At 33.1% G+C, this 17000-nt stretch overlaps 2 protein-coding genes across 4 annotated transcripts; one reads left to right on the top strand and one right to left on the bottom strand.

Moving 5' to 3' along the window:
- The first annotated feature begins 4556 nt into the window (after window positions 1–4556).
- LOC127074460 (B3 domain-containing protein Os01g0234100) lies at window positions 4557–9681 on the top strand. Of its 3 annotated transcripts, XM_051015785.1 has the most exons (8): window positions 4557–4887; window positions 5008–5046; window positions 5506–5543; window positions 5643–5787; window positions 5948–6154; window positions 6250–6316; window positions 6452–7160; window positions 9306–9681. In XM_051015785.1, exons 1-8 carry the CDS (start codon window positions 4741–4743, stop codon window positions 9343–9345), a joined length of 1392 nt encoding a protein of 463 aa, XP_050871742.1. In that variant the 5' UTR covers window positions 4557–4740; the 3' UTR covers window positions 9346–9681. The 3 variants fall into 3 exon arrangements, with proteins under 3 accessions (XP_050871742.1, XP_050871743.1, XP_050871741.1); XM_051015786.1 differs by lacking the exon at window positions 9306–9681 and having other exon boundaries at window positions 4557–4836; window positions 6452–7315; XM_051015784.1 differs by lacking the exon at window positions 9306–9681 and having other exon boundaries at window positions 6452–7315.
- Window positions 7677–8681, bottom strand: LOC127074462 (uncharacterized). Its single transcript, XM_051015787.1, has 2 exons — window positions 8035–8681; window positions 7677–7908 (listed from the first exon to the last, which is right to left on the bottom strand). The coding sequence occupies exons 1-2, from the start codon at window positions 8539–8541 to the stop codon at window positions 7855–7857; spliced, it is 561 nt and encodes a 186-aa protein (XP_050871744.1). The 5' UTR covers window positions 8542–8681; the 3' UTR covers window positions 7677–7854.
- Window positions 9682–17000: the final 7319 nt, after the last annotated feature.

Raw genomic sequence — 17000 nt, 5'->3', positions numbered from 1 at the left:
AATCCATAATTATATGAGGCCGGTCAATAATAATGTGTGTATCATACATGTTAGAGAATTAACACAATTAATCTTCTTTAACATGTCATACAATGGTTAAAATAAAAGAGAGAGGTGAGGGTAGAGAGAATGAAAGAGGGAACCAAGTCAATCAAAAGGGATCATTCTATCCTATAATCAAAGGACTCAAAATATGACGCATCGAGGGTTAACCTATCATTAATGTAAAGTATTGAAGATGATTCACAATCATCTATCAACAGTTTTAGATTAAAGAAGGTTGATCAACCTCAAGTCCATCTATCAATGATTTGAGATGAGAAAGGGAATATCAACCAAGTAATCAAGCTCAATTCAAAATATCAAAAATCATCAAAAATAAAATAAAATTCAATCAATAATGATTTAATATTGATTAAATAAAGAAAATAAAATGGAATTTGTCAAAGGAAGGTTAAAGTATTAAACTAAAGTCCAACAAAAATGTGGGAAGTCAACAAAATTCAAAGTGAATGGACCTCAAAAGTTGGGGTTAAAAATATTTGAAAATGATTAAAATAAAAATACAAAAAGAAATTAAATGAGAAATAAAAGAAAATATGCATTTAATGCAAAAATGATTTTTAAAAATGCAAAAAATGGCATGAGGTAGAAAATATTTTTATGGAATTATGGAAAAAAATGGATAAAAAATAATGAGTGAACTATTTTAAATTATTTTTAGAAGAAAAAGGAATTAAATGAAATAAAAAGAAAAATAAAATAATTCAAATGCAACGGCTATGGGAGGTGGCACGCGTTGATTGGTTATGAAGTTTGAAATTCGCTCCAACACGCGTGAAACACTTCATCTTCAACTGTAATATTTTTGACTTTGCAACTTCATGAACTCGTGTTTTTAACATGAATCAATCATGGATTCAACTGCGAAACACTTCATCGTTCATGTCTCCCTGAATCAGAGCAATTGGTTTGCTATGAGCAAGGAGAATTTGCTCAAACACTCGAAGAAACCTAGTTCTTCAAATTAAAATTAAATGGTTAATAATTAAAATAAATGACCACTAGGTTAGGGCTTTTGATCAATGGAACAAGGCGAAGAGTGTGGTAACTTGTTTGCTCAAGGTTGTAACTCGTATCTACCTGTTTGAATGAAACTTCAGAAGTCAACAATGGTGGATTCGGTAGCTAGGTTGCAGAAGGATTCATATCAAAGTAAAGCTTCAAACACCTTCAGAGGATGCCAATGAAGGATTCTGAGTGAAGAAATGGAAGGAAAAGAGCTTGAGACAAAGAAAAGCTTGATTGATTTTGAGAGGTATCAGGCTTCGATGGTGACAGGGTTTCTTTGGCTCTCAAAGCTTCAAAATGAATGCAATAGCTTCCACTATTTATAGGGAATGAAATGGGATCCAAATGCGTGTGAAATTGGCTCGAATGCATGTGAATTGAGTGGGAAATTTTCAGATCCCAAGCGTGTGGAATTTAGGTGCCAAACTCGTGAATTTGGATGTTTTCAAGTTGTTTTTAGTTGTAATCATATGCATTTGGTCATGGGTAATTAATTTGCACACGTGAGAAGTGGTCCCAAGTTGATTTGTGCAAGTTTCAAAATTATAGGTCACATACCAAAATAAAGTTAGGTCACCATGTTTAAGCTTGGGCCAAATCCAATCCGCTATTGCGTTTTGTGATTTTGTTTGAGCCAAATGATAACTTCATGGAGTAGAATAAGATGCAAAAAGAATAAATCCAAGAGGGGATTTCAGGTGAAAGTTGTGGTCTTGTGAAATTGAGGTCGTGACTTGGTTTTATGGACTAGGCAATTGGTCAAACACCTTGTAGCATGCTTGGTCATCTTGAGGTCCTATGTTCATGATGTCATAACTTTTGATTCCCTCATGCATTTGGAGCCAAACATGGGCCAAATGATCTTTGACATAAGCTTAACACAATGCAAAAGGAATGTGGCTTAAAAGGATAATTAAGCTAAAAATGGCAAGGGTTGAAAGTAAGGGTCATGACAAGGTTTTGGCCCATTTTGGCAACTTGGCCATTAGCTCAAATGAGGTCTTAGATGGATGAATTGATGTTTGACTCTTGAATCAAAGTTATATAGGATACCAAAAGGAACATTTGACTCAAACAGGCTTGGAATTTGGATAAAAATTGAGAGAGTTATGAAGTTTGAACCAAAGACATGACGCACTTGCAAATTAGGTCAAACCACCTTGCACCTCTTTGTGTCAATTTGGTGTTTTCTTACATTTTAGACCATGATGATGATGGAATGAACATTCCTTTATAAAAGCTTGATTAGGTCTTGAGTGATATGTGATTTGACTTGAATATTGAGGGTTGTGGTATGGAGATCACCACATGAAACACCTTTTGAATCACCTTGAACCAACTTGCATTTCCCTTGATCAAAGACCTTGACTTGGGCTTGCATTGGAGCATGATCCCCTACTTGAGTAACAATAGTAAACAAGTACCATATATTCATGGATTTAGTGTTAGTTGATAATTAAAACAAAGTAACGCCCTAAGATACAATACAAACCAAAATGTGGCCATACTTATGATTCCATGACCAAATGCAATGGTCATGCATGATATGATTTGATGTATGAAAGCGAGGGATGTTAAAAGAGAAAAAGGGGAGGGTAAATTTTGGCGTATGAAACTGACAAAGCCAAGATTTTAGGTCCACAATCTCTAATATGTCTGCCCCATCCAATGCTGTTTTTTTGTGCAAGTTTTTTCAAGTGCAAGCTTTAACATAAAATTTACAATTTTTAGGCTTAAAATGTTCAATGCTCGTGGATCCGTCCATGGGCATTGAATAAAACTAAGTGATATGAAAATTTTCTAACATGTATTTTTTTAACCAACACCAAAAATCTCCACCTTGATTGCAATATAATACACAATCTTTCATTATCTTTGTTGAAAATCATAGTTCAAAAAAACTATTGTACTCCACCATAAAGAGTATAATCAGTTGAAGCTACACAACTCCAATAATTTTCACATTGTCTTCACCGACAATCATAGTTTAAAAACTATCATACTCCATCATAATCAATATGCTTCACTTGAGACAAACCACTTCAAGAATTTCCACATGTCGAAAATCAAGTTGAAAACTTATGGTGCAACTTCAATGTTTGCATGAAGCTCTTAAACCACCAACATAATCTCACAACACACTTTGCATAAATGTCCATGTGTTAATTTGCTAGCAATAACATGTCCTTTTCCATGACAGCAGAAATGTCATGAAGACATACTTCTCAATTTTTTAAAAAAGATCATCATCTTCCGTAGCGAGGGAGACATTGTTAGAATTTGACTCAAAGCCATTCTTTGACGATGCCCCATTAGGACACTTATATTTTACATGCCTAATCTTTCCATATTCCCAACATATCACACTCATTTTATTATAAGGTCTTCCTCTAACAACCAAGACTTAATTTGATGAAGTATAATCCTCATCATTCAATCTTCTTTCTTCAGAAATAAATTTACTAACAACTTCTTCAAAACAAATTTTTTCCCTATATATCAAAATAGATTTAATATGTTCATAAAAAGATGAAAGAGACCACATGAGTCTCAAAGCTTTATCTTCATTATCAATCTTGACTCCAATAGTTTCTAATTCACAAACAATATCATTGATAACACTTAAATGATCAAATACTCTCGCATTTTCATCCATACGCAAGTTATGAAATTGCTCATTCAACAACAATCAATTTGAAATATCATTTCCTTGATATAACCCTTCAAGTTTCTCCTAATGCTCTTTGCATGACGACGTACCAAGAACATTCACAAGAATATTATTAGCCAAACACATGTGGTTGTAATCGAAACTCTAAAATTTAGATTCCCTCACTCCTCCTTGTCCATTTTAGAAATGTTTCCTTTCAATAACATAATTGTATAAAAACATCATTGACTTGTTTTTTACACAAGACAAAATTGATTACTGCATCAAATATCTGTAAGTCAAGCCTCACTACACTTGAAAAACTAAACAAGGCACTCTAAACCTTTTTTTTCCAGCGAATTTAACCAACATACCAAAATATTTTCACTCCATAAAATCAAATCAAAAGTACTAAAGGAAAAGCGAGAGTAACCACGAGACCAATACTCTAAGATCAAATCCCAAACCTTAAGGAAATGAATAAGTTATCTTATAAATTTATTTCACTCATTCATATATAATATATAATGTGTAACTTAACCACTTGTCTTGCACACTAATTTTTTTTTTTTTTTTTTTTTTTTTTACAATTTCTCATCTATATCAAAGATACTATAATGTTCTTATTTAATTCTTTTCAAATAAAAACTAAAATGATGTGTAACTTAAATGTTATTAAAATCATAAATGTCAATGTCATACATATAAAGGTATGGTTTGGCCATGTGTCAATTAGGGGTTTGCCACATATTTGGCATGTTCAACTAGTTGTACCACGTAATAATCCATTCAACATTCCAAACTCATGTTATTTGTTATCGTCAACAAAAAGACACAACACCAAAGCTGTACAATCTCAAACAATAGTTTTCTCTCTCTACATATGACAAATCAACCACCCATCATGCAAACCACCTCTCTTTCCATCAAAACCAACACCACCCCACCACCATCCAAATGCCCTTTGCATCATAGAATGCAAGGCCATTGTTGATGAAGGGACTCATCTCAAATTCTTAATGTCCAAAATGGTGGCGGTTGATGAAAAGAAGAAGGCTCATATGGTTCCACAATATGATGATCAAGGTGTAACTTTGGCATTTCATGGCAGAGAGGTCTATGATGCCGTTCCTATTGCACATTTCCCTAAAAAGTCTCCTTTAAATGTTGTTTTCTATACCCTTTAAAAGTTTGTTATTTTGTTTTTTAATGAAGAAGAACAATGTGTATATTTCTTGAATTTTTATTGATATTGATGATTTGTAGCTATGTTGTATTATTTGCAGGATAAACATAACAAGGTGGTGGAAAATAAACACAGACAAGTAAGTTTTGGAAGGGATTTTTTTGTGCATTCTAGATGTTTGATTTTATGTTGAGCTTCTAGGACTTACCTTCTATGACAAACAGATATTTTTGTTGCTTGTAATGATGCATATGAATGTCTAATAGAAGCTTTGTAGCACGCGACATCTCGGAAAAAAGGCGTGTTAGTGTCTCTGTCGGTGTCTGACTCCGACTCCGACGCCGATACTTGTGATTACGTTCAATTTTATTTTTTTAAATTATTATCAGTATCAATATATCAGCGTCTGTGCAGTAGTATCCGTGTCTGTGCCCGTACGTCATAGAATAAAAGACACTTTCATCTAACTGTTTGGTTTTGCTCTATTGTGATTTTTTGAAATTATACCACCTTGTATTCAGCATATGAACTGAATACCAAATTTTTTTAAAATCAAAATTTAAGTGATTGATAATTCTAACAAATGCCATTTTTACAGGCAACACCTGATGAGGGACAATCACAGAAGCTTGCAAGGTTGGTAAAGCATAAAGAGTCATTTGATTGATAATTTACTCATATTTTTAAAGTTAGTCATAACTTATGGTAAAGTTGGAACACTGTCTTTCATTGCAGCTCATCTAAAGAGACAACAGATGCAACATTTTCTCGTGGCGAGGCTGTGATTCAAGCCGAAGGACTCCGATCAAATTTGCAACAAGAGTTCCCAAGTTTTGTGAAGTCCTTGGTCAGATCACATGTAGCCAGTTGTTTTTGGATGGTAAGCATTTTGTAAAAACAGTAGTTAATCTATCTTTAAAATTCGAAAACAACAAATAAGAAAAAAAAAATCCTTTAAAAACCGACAATTAAAAAGAAACAAAGAGACTTGATTATAGAAACCAAAATGTTTAGTCATGTCTTCTGAGTTCTTTTTATAGGGACTACCCGTGGCGTTCTGTAAAAGACATTTACCAGATAAGGATACAACTATCACTTTGGAAGATGAGTCTGGTAGAGAATACAAGACAAAATACATTGCATGTAAAACAGGATTAAGTGCTGGTTGGAGACAGTTTTCCGCTGTGCATAAATTGCTAGACGGTGATGTGGTGGTATTTCAATTAGTCGAACCCACCAAATTTAAGGTAATAGCTTTGGTTTTTATTCATCCCGTTTGATTTATTCGTTCTTTTGACAGTTTTAATCGAGCTTATATACTTATACCAATTTTTTTTTTCAGGTTTATATAATAAGAGCTATGAGGGAACTAGAGAATCAAGAAAGTTGCTCAAAACAAAAAGTTGGAGGCAAGACTCGTGTCTCTATGCTCTTACTATGTTGTATCGTTATTTATCGTGAAATGGTTATCGATGATTTATACATTCTTTCTTGGTATAGAATAGTACATTAACATTATTTATTTTTCTTCTTCATGTTCACAGGCAAAAATAACATAGATACTGATGTTGTAGCATGTAATAGTCCAAAAAGAAAAAATGGTAAACCTATCCCACAAGACACCCAAAAGAAAAATAAAATTACTGTATCAAAAACGGAGACTAAGGCTAAACAATATCCAGAACAATATGAAAATGATAGTGAGGAAGCTTTGTCTGAAATATTGGAGGCATATAAAATGCCTGAATTCAAAGATTTAAATGGTTTCGAAAATTTCAGAATCATAGTCAACGGAATGCTAATTGATAATGAACTGTCTACCGAAGTTCGAAACAAGTACTACAAACTCTGTTACAGTCAACAAGCTTTTCTTCATGACAATCTCATCAAAGGCTTGAACTATAATTTAGTTTCTGGAGTTATATCTGAAGTTGTTAACATTGCTGATGCAATAAAAGTCAGTGTGATATCTACGCCGCGTTTTGAGTTTTATAATTGGGATAAAACGTTGCTAGCATTTGAGAATTTGGGCATGAATGTTGAGTTTTTGAGACATCGATTGCGCAGGCTTGTGAGCCTTGCTTATGAGACGGACAACGGCTTAGAGACTAGAAGATACTTGGCGTATAGAACCGAGGAACACGGTGGAGTAGAGGATGAAATAAAGAATATGGAAACGAAGCTCGTGGAATTGAAAGAAGCTTGTAATGGATTTGGTGATTATCTTGAGAGTTTGAAGCACAAAGCTGAAAGGTATGAACATAAGTTTCAAAAAGAAGTTGCTGCTAATTGGTGAAAACTTTGTTATATGTGAAAATGTACTGGCTTGTGCTGTGTGGTTAAATATAAGCAATTTCTGCACTGTGTAACTTAAAATTAGACAGAAAAAAATTATTCAATTCAATTGAGATGTCTATATCTACATTTAGTAGTAACTATGTGGAGTGATATGAGTGACAATTAGAATAGCTATTAAATTTTGTTTAGGTTGGTTGTTGAAAAGGTCATAAACTCGGGTTTTTATCTGACGAAGTGTTCATAACTACTAGAAACTCACACACATGACCGTGAGAGTTAGAGTGAGTTTGAGTTTGAACCCTAGTGTTTGACGTCCAATCTAACAATATCGATTTTTGTTAGTTGAACTAAGACTTGCGGTAGTGTTTATCATTTAAATGTTTAACGTCCAATCTAACAATATCGATTTTTGTTAGTTGAACTAAGATTTGCGGTAGTGTTTATCATTTAAATGTTTAACGTTGATAGAAGGAGAAGAACCATAGGAACTTACAATTAATAACAAACATTATAACAATAATTCAACCTTGATTAATCCGAATCCGCTGAAGAACAAAAAATGTAGGAATTAAAAGATAGAAAAAAAATCCTTAATCTAATTTCCACCATCAACCCAACAACACTTCCTCTACAAATTCAACTACTTGATCTATATTCCAAACTCAAAGTCATTGCAATTTGACCCTCCTTCAATCAAAATCTCCTGTATTATACATACCCCACAAAAAATCAAATATATATTAAATAATAAGTAAACAAGCCAAAATAAAAAGACAAGCACCAAATGATTTGAAAATACTAATAAAAAAAAAATTATAGTATATCTAACCTGTGAAGTAGTAATGTTAAGCCTTGCACTCTCATTGACCAAACCAGATCTTCTTGATTCAACACTTTCACTCTTTTCAACTTTCTTAGAACCAATGTGACTTTTTCTCAAACCCAAAAACCCTTTCCACCTTGTTGTAGAAGAAGAAGAAGACCCTTTTGGAGGCCTAAGAGAAAAACCTTGTCTTTCACAAACTTCATCATCATCTACAAGTAGTTCTTCCCTTAGAGTGTTAATTTTTTTGTTACTATCTTTAAAAGGTAACAATCTTCCCTTGAAGAAAAGCTCATCAGCACTCATCATTGAGTAGTTTGAAACAGAAAACTCAAAGTCACTTGAAACTGGTCCATCTGATCTAGTAGTGGTTTTTTCTTGGTTTGAAACTTGTTGTGTGTCTACAAAATCGTTTGAGAATGAGATTCTTGGACTCACTGATAAACTGTGATTATGATATTGATTATGATGATGACCTTTGTGCTCTGAGTTGTACATTTCTAAACATGCCATGAGATTTCAGAACCACAACATGGTAGAAGAAATTATAAGAAAAACAATGTTTGAGAGAAACTGAAACTAGAGGTTAATAACAATAACTGTTACAACATGTTGGTATTTATATATACAAAGACTATTAAATCAGTATTGTACTGTTATATAGTTAAAAAAATAACTTATATCTTTCGGGTTTTTTTGGTCAAGTAGACTAGTGGCTGAAATTTTACATTTTTAAAGATGAATAAGTGGAATATCGCGAATTCGAACTTACGCCCTTTGCGGTAAAAAGTGGTCCAACGGTCAAAATAGTTATAGCATAATGTAGCAGAGTAAATAATGAATAGGCAAGGCATAAATGTTGTGTGTTAAAAATGGGAAGTGAAGTAGGAAAGTTATGGAGATGGTAAGTTGAAAAAAAGTTACCATTAATGGTTGAGAAAGCAACAGCAGTGACATTTAAAGGAAAAAGGGTACTGAATTTATAAATGGTTAAATGCATGCTTTGAATGTTTTGAGCTAAGTTTTAAGGCCTCACATAACACAGTGACAACAGTGTTACAGCTTACATGCACAGCTATGTAATTGACCAATCTTTGAATCTTAAAAAATTATTTTGGAATGAGCTGGCGATACTGACGGATCAAACTAACCATGTGACTCTGATATTGTCTTTAAATTTCATAACAAAATATTTAATTCATATTCAAAACCATATACTATTTTCGATTGTGTTCATCTGTGTGTCATGAGATATTAGTCTTTACCCTTGCATGCAGTGATGTTAATAATGAAGAATTTGCTGATTTAAGACATTAAGAGGGTTTAAATTAAAGCTGAAGTGATGCATTAATTGGCTATAATGATGCATTTGAAGTTGCTTCCTTGTTTGAAGTCAGTAGCTAGTTATGTACTGGATAGGAAGGAAAGGGATCACGTGGCTTTGCACAGAATACTTCACTTCCTAAGGTAGACAACTATGGCCTTCACCAACTCTAAGAAATGTTTGTATCTTTATTATGTAAAAGTTTCCTTTGGAGGGACTGGTTAGTTTTGTACCCCACCTTCTGTTTTTGCCAATCATAGGGGAGGACACTAATGTGCTATCCACACAAGTTAATTATATTTTAATCATATCAGATTGTTTATATGTTACTTTGAATTCCACATTTGCAAATGAAATATGATTTAGTTAAGAAACATGTAAATGTAATTGCTGGGTTTGTGCTTCCTTCCAACGTGGAGAAAGTTTCAAATATGATTAGTCCATTTATCTCATTTATTTAAGTGGAGAGGATTAATTTAGGATTGTGAGAGATAGAAAGAAAATAAAGATTCAAAAGAGAGAAAAGATGAGAGAAATATATTCTTGTTTTTCTGCAATCAGTCTCACTAAATCAACGATTTACGATTCGTTAATTGTCGGATTGAGCTCAAATTTGGAGGGCATGTTTGTAACACACATATCTAACTTTTGACTGTTCAGAATTTCAAATGTCTGAGGTGAGAGTTGAGAGTTATCTGTTTCACACTGAAACTGCAGATTTGAGAAATTTTTCAGCTTTTTGATTCTTATTTGTAAGCTAGTTTGCTTTGTGATTCGTGGTTGTTAGCACTAGTTTGTGAATCACTTTAAGACTCTCTTGTATCCTTAATTGATTATAGTAGAATTATTTCTTTGGTCTGTACGACTTATGATTTTTACTCTCATGTTAAAAGTATCAGTGTTCGTTTGTGCATTTATTTGTTCGATTTGTCGTCTTATATTTGTTGTTGATCCTCAAGGTTCCTACAAGTCTGGGGAATTTTATATCAGTTGCGTATTAGTATGTTATTGTGTCTTAATTTCCCATAAGAGTGGTATCAGAGCTCCTGGTTAATGATTATTTTACTTGTTTTAATGATGAAGTCAAATACAAAGATGAGGATGTTATTGTTGAATAGTTTTAATTACTATTTATGGAAGAGCAAGATGAAAGACTACTATTTGTGAACAAATTGCATTTACTGATTTTTAGTTCCGTAAAGCCGGATTCTATGTCTGATAAAGAATGAGAGTTTGAACATCAACAAATATGTGGTTTTATTTGATAATATGTATAAGATAATGTTTATAATCATATTGCTAATGAGACACATGCAGAAACTTTGTAGGAGAAGATAGAGTCCTTGTATGCCTCTAAATTAGAGAATAATAAGTTGTTCTTGTTGAATAGCTTCATAAGTTTGAAGTATAAGGAGGGAACTTCTATTTCAGATCACTTGAGTGATTTTCAAGGGCTCCTTGATCAAATGCCAGTAATGAGTATCAAATTTGATGATGAACTTTTGGGACTATTTCTATTGCTATCTTTACCAGAGTCTTGGGAGACATTTCGGATTTCTATAATAAGTTCTGCTCCTAGAGGTGTTTTTTTTTTGGAAACGACTAAGGGTGGTATTCTTAATGAGGATATGAGAAGGAAGGCACATGGTTCTTCATCTCAACCTGAGGTACTTGTCATTGAAAATAGGGGGAGAAGTCATAAAAAGGAACCTAAGGGTGGTAGAGAGAATAGCAGAAGTAAGTTCAAACCGCGATACGAGAATCTGGAGTGTCATTATTGTCATAAAACATGACACGTACAAAAGTATTTCTATAAGTGGAACATAGATGACAAATGCAAGAAGGGTAAGTCTAAAAAAATAGACTATGAAGATCATGATGATGATCATGTTACTACTGCTACTAGTGATGATCTTGTTATTCTTTGTGATCATGAGTATTTTAATCTTGTATCAGACGAGAGCATGTGGATAGTTGACAGTGGTGCTACATTGCATGTTACACCAATGAAGTATTTCTTCACATCTTATGCTTCTGGTGATTTTGGAGTGTTGAAGATGGGTAATGATGGTGTATCTGAGGTAATTAGTGTTGGTGATGTCTGCTTGAAAACCAACATGGGAATGCAATTATTGCTTAAAGGTGTCAAACATGTTCTAGATATCCGCTTTAATTTGATCTCTGTGAATATGATATATGATTGTGGTTATGATAATCGCTTTTGTTATGGAAAGTGGAAACTCAACAAAGGTAACTTGGTTGTGGCTAGAGGGGAAAAGCTTTCTAAACTGTATTGGACAAAAGCTTTGGTTGCTAGGGACAGTGTGAATGCTATCAACATAAAAACATCTTTGTGGCACCGAAGACTTAGTCATATTAGTGAAATGGGTTGCATGTTTTGGCCAAAAAGGATGTTCTTCTTGGATTAAAGAATGTAGATTTGGAGAAGTATTCTCATTGCATGGCTGGTAAACAGACTAGAGTATCTTTGAAGAGACATCCTCCCTCAAGGAAATCAAAGTTGCTTCAATTGGTACATTGCGATGTTTGTGGTCTATTAAATGTAAAATCCTGGTGAACTTTATTTTATTACCTTTATTGATGATTGCTCCAGAAATCCATGTGTTTATGCCTTGAAGACAAAAAACCAAGTGTTGGAAAAGTTCAAAGTATTCCATACTTTAGTTGAGAGGCAGACATGCGAGAAGCTGAAATGTGTTCGTTGAGACAATGATGGAGAGTATTGTGGACCATTTGATTCCTATTTCAAGCAACATGGTATTGCACAGGAAAAGACTTCTCCTAAAACTACTCAATTTAATGGTTTAATAGAGAGGATGAGTCAAACACTAATTAAAAAGTAAGGTGTATGCTCTCTGAAGCTAAGTTGCCTAATCATTATTGGAGAGGCATTTTACACGGCAGTGCATGTTCTTAATCTCACTCCTATTGTTGCTTTGAACAGTGAAGTTCTAGACAAAATTTGGTTTGGAAAGAATGTAAAGTATGATAGTTTGAGAGTCTTTGGTTGTAAGGTTTTTGTGCATATTCTAAAGGATGAAAGATCCAAGTTGGATTTAAAGTCAAAACAACGTATCTTCATCGACTATGGGCAATATGAGTTTGGTTACAGGTTGTATGATCCTGTAGGGAAAAAGCTTATTCAAAGCCGCGATGTGGTGTTTATGGAAGGCCAAACTATTGAAGATATTGATAAGGTAGAGAAGGATACACACAAGAAAAATATCAATTTGTTTAATGTAGATCCAGTTCGGTTACCTAGTCATAATCTGGATGCTATTGGTGGTGATGATCGTAATGGTGAGCCATATGATTATGTTGAGGATCAACAACTTGGAGATGAGGTAAATATTCCAATTAATAATGGTGAAAGGGAGAGTGATATATCACAAGATGAGAATCTTGGTCAAGCTCCAGAATCATCTCAAGTTCAACTTAAGAGGTCTAATAGGCAGAGACCACCTTCTATAAGGTATAATTATGATGAGTATGTGACCTTGACTGATGAGGGTGAACCAGAGTATTTTCAAGAGGCCATGGAAAGTGATGAAAATCAAAAGTGGATGGATGCCATGCATGATGAGATGAAATCATTGCATGATAATCACACTTATGATTTAGTGAAGCTGCCTAAAGGCAAAAGGGCTTTGGAAAACAGATGGATTTATAGAGTTAAACATGAGGGCAACTCTAAGTCTCCAAGATATAAAGTCAGATTAGTAGTGAAAGGTTTCCGTCAAAGAAATGGTGTTGATTTTAATGATATTTTATCACATGTTGTAAAGATGTCATCAATTAGAACCGTGTTGAGTTTGACTGATACTCTTGATTTAGATGTTGAGCAAATGGATGTGAAAATGGAATTTCTTCATGGTGATTTGGAGGAAGAGATCTACATGAAACAACCTGATGGTTTTCAAGTTAAAGGTAAAGAAGATCATGTGTGTAGATTAAGAAAGAGTTTACATGGGTTGAAGAAAGCTCCAAGGCAGTGGTACAATAAGTTTGAGTCTGTTATGTGTGATCGAGGAGACCATAAGACTACTTCAGATCATTGCGTCTTTGTTAGAAAATTTTCTAACGATGACCTCATTATCCTGCTATTATATGTTTATGATATACTTATTGTATAGAAAAGTATTTCAAACATTAACAGGTTAAAGAAACAATTAGGGAGTCATTTTCCATGAAAGATATAGGAGCAGCTAAATAGATTCTTGGCATTAGAATCACACGTGATAGAAAAGAGAAGAAACTTTGTATGTCACAAGAACATTATATCGAAAGAGTGTTGCAAAGATTCAAAATGAAAAGTTCTAAGGCGGTAAGCACTATTCTCGCTACTCATTTCAATTTGAGTTCTAATCAAAGTCCTTCAAATGAAGATGAAGCATTTGATATAAAATGTGTTCCTTATGCATTTGATGTGAGTAGTTTTATGTATGAAATGGTGTGTATAAGACCATATATATAACACAAGTTATTGGTATAGTCAGTAGATTTTTGTCAAATCCAGGTAGAGAGCATTGGAATGTTGTAAAATAGATTTTAAGGTATCTTCGCGGTACTACTTCCATGAGGCTTTATTTTGGAGGAGATAAACCTACTCTAGTGGGACACTCTGACTCTAATATGGATGGAGAAATTGATCCCATAAATCCCACTTCGAGTTATATGATTAAATTTGTAGGGGGGAGTTGTGGCTTGGCAGTCCAGATTGCAAAAGTGTGTAGCACTTTCTACTATAGAGGCTGAGTTCATTGCAATTACCGAAGCATGTAAAGAGTTACTATGGTTGAAGAAATATTTGCAGGAGTTTGGTTTTGTTCAAGACAAATATGTGTTATTTGTTGATAGTCAAAACCTTATTCATCTTGGTAAGAATCTGAGTTTTTATAATAGGTCCAAACACATTGATGTGAGATATCATTAGATACAAATATTTTGGATGCTAAGTTCTTGGAGTTAGCTAAATTTCATACATATGAATATGGTTATGATATGATGAATAATTCAATACCAAAAGGGAAATTTGAAGCTTGTTGTGATATCACCGGTTTGGCGATTTCCTCCACATAATTGTGAGGGGAGTTTTGTTGGGTTTTGACTCTCTTACTATGTAGAGAAAAACCCAAATATGATTAGCCCATTTGTCTCACTTATTTAAGTGGAGAGAATAAATTTAGGATTGAGAGAGATAGAGAGAAAATAAGGATTCAAAAGAGATAAAAGAGGAGAGAAACTTATTCCCGTTTTTCTGCAACTAGTCTCACTAAATCAACGGTCCCTGATTTGTTAACCGTCAGATCTAGCTAAAATTTAGTGGGTAGGTTCGTAACACATATATATAACTTTTGACCATTCATAATTTCAAAACAACGTCTGAGGTGAGAGTTATCTACTTCACATTGAAGCTGCAGATTTTGAAAAGTTTTCAACTTTTTAATTCTTATTTGTAAGCTAGTTTGCTTTGTGATTTGCAGTTGTTAGAACTAGTTTGTGAATCACTTTAAGACTCTCTTGTACCCTTAACTGATTACCGTGAAGTTATTTCTTTGGTATGGACGACTCATGGTTTTTACTCTCATATTGAGGGGGTTTTCCATGTTAAAAATATCGGTGTTCTTTTTTTGCCTTTATTTGTTTGATTTTCCATCTTATATTTGTTGTTGATCCTCAAGATTCCTACAAGTTTTGAGAATTTTATATCTGCTGCGTATTAGTCTACTATTATGTCTTAATTTCCCATTAGTAGTTTCCACTCCATAATTTCAAGTAACACTGTTTGTTAAGTATTATAAAACTTTTAATAACAAAATATTTTTATTCTTACTCACATATGCGAGAGGAATATCTCACCTCACATATGCGAGAATTAAGAAATACAAGTTATGGGTAACTTTGTTTATCTGTAGTCTCTCACATGTACAACTATGTTTTCAACTATGACACTACTAAAGAAGTGCGAGTCATCTTTGAATAATCTATTAAGTATCAACTAAGGTAAAAAGGTAAAGGATGAAGACACATGATTAAGATGTTGAGATACATGATTAAGATGTTGAGACAAAAAGTGAAAATGAAGAAAATCTTTAAAACTCTTGGCAATAATTTCAAAAAAATATATTTCTATCATTCAGAATATCAGATGGAACATCACTAGAAGCATCATCTAGAAAATTAGATGAAGAGGTAAACATTTATTTTAAAACTCCCTATGAAGATGATAATGATGAGGTAACCACTCTTTCTAATAATCAAATATATGCTTTAAGTTTAATATTCTTTTGACTCTCACCTCAGACGTTGAAAATTAAAGGAATCATGTAAATTTCTCAAAAATGAAAATTAAAGGATCATAGATGAATTAAATCAATTTAAAAAATGAATTAAATCAATTTAAAAAATGTGTTATGAAATCTAGTAAATTTAAAACACGTGATTCTGTAAGAACTGAAATTGTATATTTGTATGGAAACTTAATTATGTTCACTATGGGGTAGAGATAATCTTGATATGATTTTATCTAATCAAATAGCTTAATATAATAATAATATAATAAAGCAGATTTAAGTTATCAACTAGATAATAATGTTAATTCATTTATGAGTATATGTCATGCTAAATATGAAAATATATGTATTGTTTACAAGTGCAATCTTTGCCATCGATCTGGTCATCTTAAACCTTATTGTTTTAGTAAAATGAATGATTTAAAGTGGTCTAAAATACCCGATTTTGAAAACTTGAGTCACCATAAATACACTAACGCTAACGGATCCAAATATATTCGGGTACACAAGTTAAATTTCTAAATTGTTTTTGCAAGAATGCTTTACAACATCAATGGAAAATCGTCAAATTAAAATTTAATGTTGAAAGTATATGTCTAAAGCTTTCGTGACTATAGGAAGATATGGTTTCAATCTTGAAATCTTCGAAAAGAATATCATTAAAGAGAAAATGGATTCTAAAATTTCCTCTTGTATCAAATGATTGAAAGAGATGCAAAAAAAAGAAAATTAAGCCTGATTCTTGATGGAACAAAGGGGAAGAAAGTCCTCAAAGTTTATCTTTGTTGTTGGGAAAACGAGGTAAGCCACTTCGTAGAGAATAAACTTGAAAAACTTTGATTATTCTTCTAACAAGTGCTAAAATATCACACCTTCAAGTTATTTTGCCACTAATTCTTCTAACCAAAAGAGGGAGGTTCCAAAAGAAATACGGGCTCTAAAACTTTCCAAGCCCAAAAAGGAATTAGAAACTCGAGTTTTGCACATCTTAATCATTAAACCAAAGGTTTAGTTGATTAAGGCAATTTGAAATTCAAATCTCATACCTATTAAAATATTATGTTTTAATCGATTTAACCCTAAAAAAACTACCACTATCTCAGGCAACCAATCAGGAATCGATTTCCATTTATAGCTTAATCAATTAAAACAACTTTTAATCGATTACACAAGCTTTATAAATAGGTAATTCTTCTTTCTCTTTTATTCGCCGATTTTCTTCTTGCATCTTCTTCTTGTATTCTTGTCTTCTTTGTGCTACTTGAGTTTCTCATTTTAACCATCACTAAAAATGACACTAAAAAGACTCTGGATTGTTGGTAGTTCATCTGCCC

Source organism: Lathyrus oleraceus, chromosome 4 (genome assembly GCF_024323335.1).
Source record: "Lathyrus oleraceus cultivar Zhongwan6 chromosome 4, CAAS_Psat_ZW6_1.0, whole genome shotgun sequence".
NCBI classification, from domain to species: Eukaryota; Viridiplantae; Streptophyta; class Magnoliopsida; order Fabales; family Fabaceae; genus Lathyrus; species Lathyrus oleraceus.
Note: the sequence above shows the minus strand (reverse complement) of the source record. Positions and strands in the feature narration are given on the sequence as shown.

Excerpts from the sequence above, each read along its gene's own strand:
- LOC127074460 (XM_051015784.1), top strand. The coding sequence starts at position 4,741 with ATGTCCAAAATGGTGGCGGTTGATGAAAAGAAGAAGGCTCATATGGTT. Across the intron at positions 5,047-5,505 it reads TGGAAAATAAACACAGACAA|GCAACACCTGATGAGGGACA; the intron begins GTAAGTTTTGGA and ends CCATTTTTACAG. Across the intron at positions 5,788-5,947 it reads TAGCCAGTTGTTTTTGGATG|GGACTACCCGTGGCGTTCTG; the intron begins GTAAGCATTTTG and ends TTCTTTTTATAG.
- LOC127074462 (XM_051015787.1), bottom strand. The coding sequence starts at position 8,541 with ATGGCATGTTTAGAAATGTACAACTCAGAGCACAAAGGTCATCATCAT. Across the intron at positions 7,909-8,034 it reads TTAACATTACTACTTCACAG|GAGATTTTGATTGAAGGAGG; the intron begins GTTAGATATACT and ends TGTATAATACAG.